Genomic DNA, 3,408 nt, shown 5'->3' on the forward strand with positions numbered 1-3,408 from the left:
AAGTGGTTTGGCAGTGATTTTAAATTTATGTTTGGTAAATACATGTTCAATATGGTCTGATTTTTTTTTTTTTTTTTTTTTTTTTTTTTTTTTTTGAGAAGGAGTCTCACTCTGTTGCGCAGGCTGGAGTGCAGTAGCACGATCTCAGCTCACTGCAACCTCCACCTCCTGGGTTCAAGTGATCTCCTGCCTCTGCCTCACAAGTAGTTAGGATTACAGGCACCTGCCACCACGCCCAGCTAATTTTTTTGTACTTTTAGTAGAGACGGAGTTTCACTATGTTGGCCAGGCTGGTCTCAAACTTCTGACCTCAGATGATGCGCCCACCTCAGCCTCTCAAAGTGCTAGGATTACAGGCGTGAGCCACTGTGCCTGGCCAGTCTAATTGTTTTAAGCTTAATAGTTATTGTTTAGTTCTTAGATGATGTAAAAATTTTAGGAGTATCAAAAGAAGTTTTTGCTGCATCATTCTTTACCAAATTTTAAGAATTGTGCAGAACAAGGAATATAAAAACACCCTAGAAATTTTTTTAGTGCTCTACTCTTATAATCTATGTTTTCTATGCATATATAAGGGCATTTTTATATTTCTGTCCTTTCAAATTATTTCTAGGTTGATTTTTTGGGGATGTATAAAGTACCAAAAATGTGTTTAATGTAGCTGGTCACATCTGCTAACATTTTAATTATTTGATTTTTAAATTTTGAATAAAAATAATATATGATATTTGGTGTTGATATTTATATTCTATATAAATATTCGGCTATAATGTTATCACATATTCCTATGGTTCCTATCAAATGAAAAAATTCCCATGATTCTGTTCCCAATTCTTTTTGGATGATACTCTGAAAGGTAACAATTGCCTTGGTAAAAATGAAAACATATATATTAAAAGTTCAGTCTCATTTTTTATTTACTCTCTAGTCTGTGGTTTCAGTGTTACTTTTTTAAAATTCAGATTTTTAGTTTTCAATACTTTACACTATCATTGACAAACATGTGCAATTTTTCATTTACAATAAGAATATCTTATGAACACTGTTCTTTTTATTTTTAATATTATTTTACATTCTCATTCTTTATATTTTCCATTTCAGGAGTGTTTGCAACATAGACAAAATACATACTCTTTTTCAGTAAAATAAAATAACCTGATTAGTGGGGGTTTTTTGTTTATTTTATGATTTCCATAATTTTGTATGCAGTATTCTTAATAATTTCCTACTTGTATGTGTTTGGAAAATTAATTACCACTACTAAATCACTATCTTCTCTAGCTCATATGAAGTTTGAGTAGGTGAGTGGGAATTTTTGTGGTAATGGGATAATCCTTTAGTGATGAAAAATGTAATACCTCCCCCCTCTCTTTTGTATAGTATCAAAGGTGTAGAATCTGGGACAAGTTGCATGAAGAGCATATCAATGCAGGACGTACAGTTCAGGTAAGGCTATTATATTTTTTCTGCTAAATCAGTATGAAAAAGACAGTCTTAAGACAATTCTGCTAAAATATTACCTTTGCAGCTGAACCCTTTTATATACATTTGTTACTATTTCCTTAAGGATACATTTTTAGCAGAAATTGCTGAATCACATGCCATACATATTTTTAAAGTTTTGTTTTATTACCAAATTTTCCTCCAGAAATGATACACAGACTTACACTCTCACAAGCAATGCATTTTGTAAAATCCTTTAACATTGGTATTACTCATTTCTTAAATTTTTGCTAATTGATAGATTAAAATTGTGCCACTTTGTTATTTTAACCTGGATTTGTAAATGCTTTGAAGGGTGAACTTTTTTTCACGCTGCCTGGACAGTAATTTTTTTTCTTGTTAATTGCCTGTTAATATATTTGTATATATTATATTATGTTGATGTCTTTTGTGAGAGCTCCTTATAATTTGAAAGCTATTGATCTTCTGTCTATAATTAGTATTGCAAATATTCTTTGCGAGTTATTTACTTTTTAAAAAATAATATGTGTACATGGTTTTAAAAGCCAAATACAGATAGATGGCTTATAATATCCTATATTCTCCACCTACAAGTCCTCCTACTTGGAAGAAACCATTGTTAATCCTTTTGGCCTTTCTTCCTGAAATTTATCTCTTTATTACTAAATAACATGTGTAGACTGATATTTCTTGATTAATCAGGTTTAGATTTTTTTTTCTTATGGTAGGTGAAGCTCTAGCTTCCCACCTTGCTCTCCTACTTCCCTTCCCCTATATAATTACATATATTACAATTTTTGGTTAAATTAATCTAATATAAACTCATCATATGGATTATGGAGATACTGTTTTCTGATAAGTCAAATAGTGAAATACAGTACCACCTTTTACTTTTTAAAAAGTTAATAATTGCCTCATTTTTTAGTTGCCTGGCTTTCTGTGTATCTGCGGTTAATTTTCTCTAAATGCTCCACATCTATGTCACATACTATCAGTATTATTTCTTTTTCTTTCCGTTTTTTTTTTTTTTTTTTTTTTTTGCGACAGAGTCTCACTCTGTTGCCCCGGCTGGAGTGCAATAGCGCAATCTCGGCTCACTGCAACCTGTGCCTCCTGGGTTCAAGCAGTTCTCCTGCCTCAGCCTCCCGAGTGTCTGGGACTACAGGCGCCTACCACGCCTGGCTAATTTTTGTATTTTTAGTTGAGATAGGGTCTCACCATATTGGCCAGTCTGGCCTCAAACTTTTGACCTTGTGATCTGCCTGCCTTGGCCTCCCATAGTGCTGGGATTACAGCCATGAGCTACTGCACTTGGCCAATAATATTTCTTATATGCTCAAATATATCAGTTCCATTCTTTATTTTAAAGATTTTCTTCTGAACTCTTCTTCCCCCCACTTCCTATGTGGACTTTCAAGACTTGTTGTGCAACTCCTGTTCTGGGACTTTCCTTGGCTGCTTTTCTGTGTTTACATCTCTATTTTCCTAGGTATTATGCCCTCCTCATTTTTGGTTTATTCTGTTGTTTTATTGGAGTAGTCTTGCAGTAGCCCTCTAATTAAGGGTACTTTGGAGATAAATATAAGTAATTGTATTTCAAAAAAATGCGTTTATTTTCTCCTGATATGTGATTGCTAATTTCACTAGATATAGAATTCTAGTTGGAATTCTCTTTCAATATTCAAGCCTTTCTATCTTTTTTTTGTTTATACTTAAAAAAGCTAGTATGATATCATTTCCCAGTTTTTTGTTTTGTTTTGTTTTTTGTGTTTTGAGATGGAGTCTCGCTCTGTTGCCCAGGCTGGAGTGCAATGACACAATCTCCGCTCACTGCAATCTCCACCTCCTGGGTTCAAGCGATTCTCCTGCCTCAGCCTCCTGAGTAGCTGGGACTACAGGTGCATGCCACCACACCCAGCTAATTTTTGTATTTTTAGTAGAGAC

At 33.8% G+C, this 3,408-nt stretch overlaps 1 protein-coding gene across 3 annotated transcripts in view; it reads left to right on the top strand.

Moving 5' to 3' along the window:
* The window catches only part of STX17 (syntaxin 17), a 77,385-nt gene that overhangs the window by 21,685 nt on the left and 52,292 nt on the right, over positions 1 to 3,408 (top strand). For all 3 annotated transcript variants that reach the window (XM_011965235.1, XM_011965248.1, XM_011965242.1), the window contains one exon: positions 1,381 to 1,446. In XM_011965235.1, coding sequence (XP_011820625.1) covers positions 1,381 to 1,446 — 66 coding nt within the window. The remainder of the gene's footprint in view (positions 1 to 1,380; positions 1,447 to 3,408) is intronic.

Source organism: Mandrillus leucophaeus, unplaced genomic scaffold (genome assembly GCF_000951045.1).
Source record: "Mandrillus leucophaeus isolate KB7577 unplaced genomic scaffold, Mleu.le_1.0 Scaffold1181, whole genome shotgun sequence".
Lineage (NCBI taxonomy): Eukaryota > Metazoa > Chordata > Mammalia > Primates > Cercopithecidae > Mandrillus > Mandrillus leucophaeus.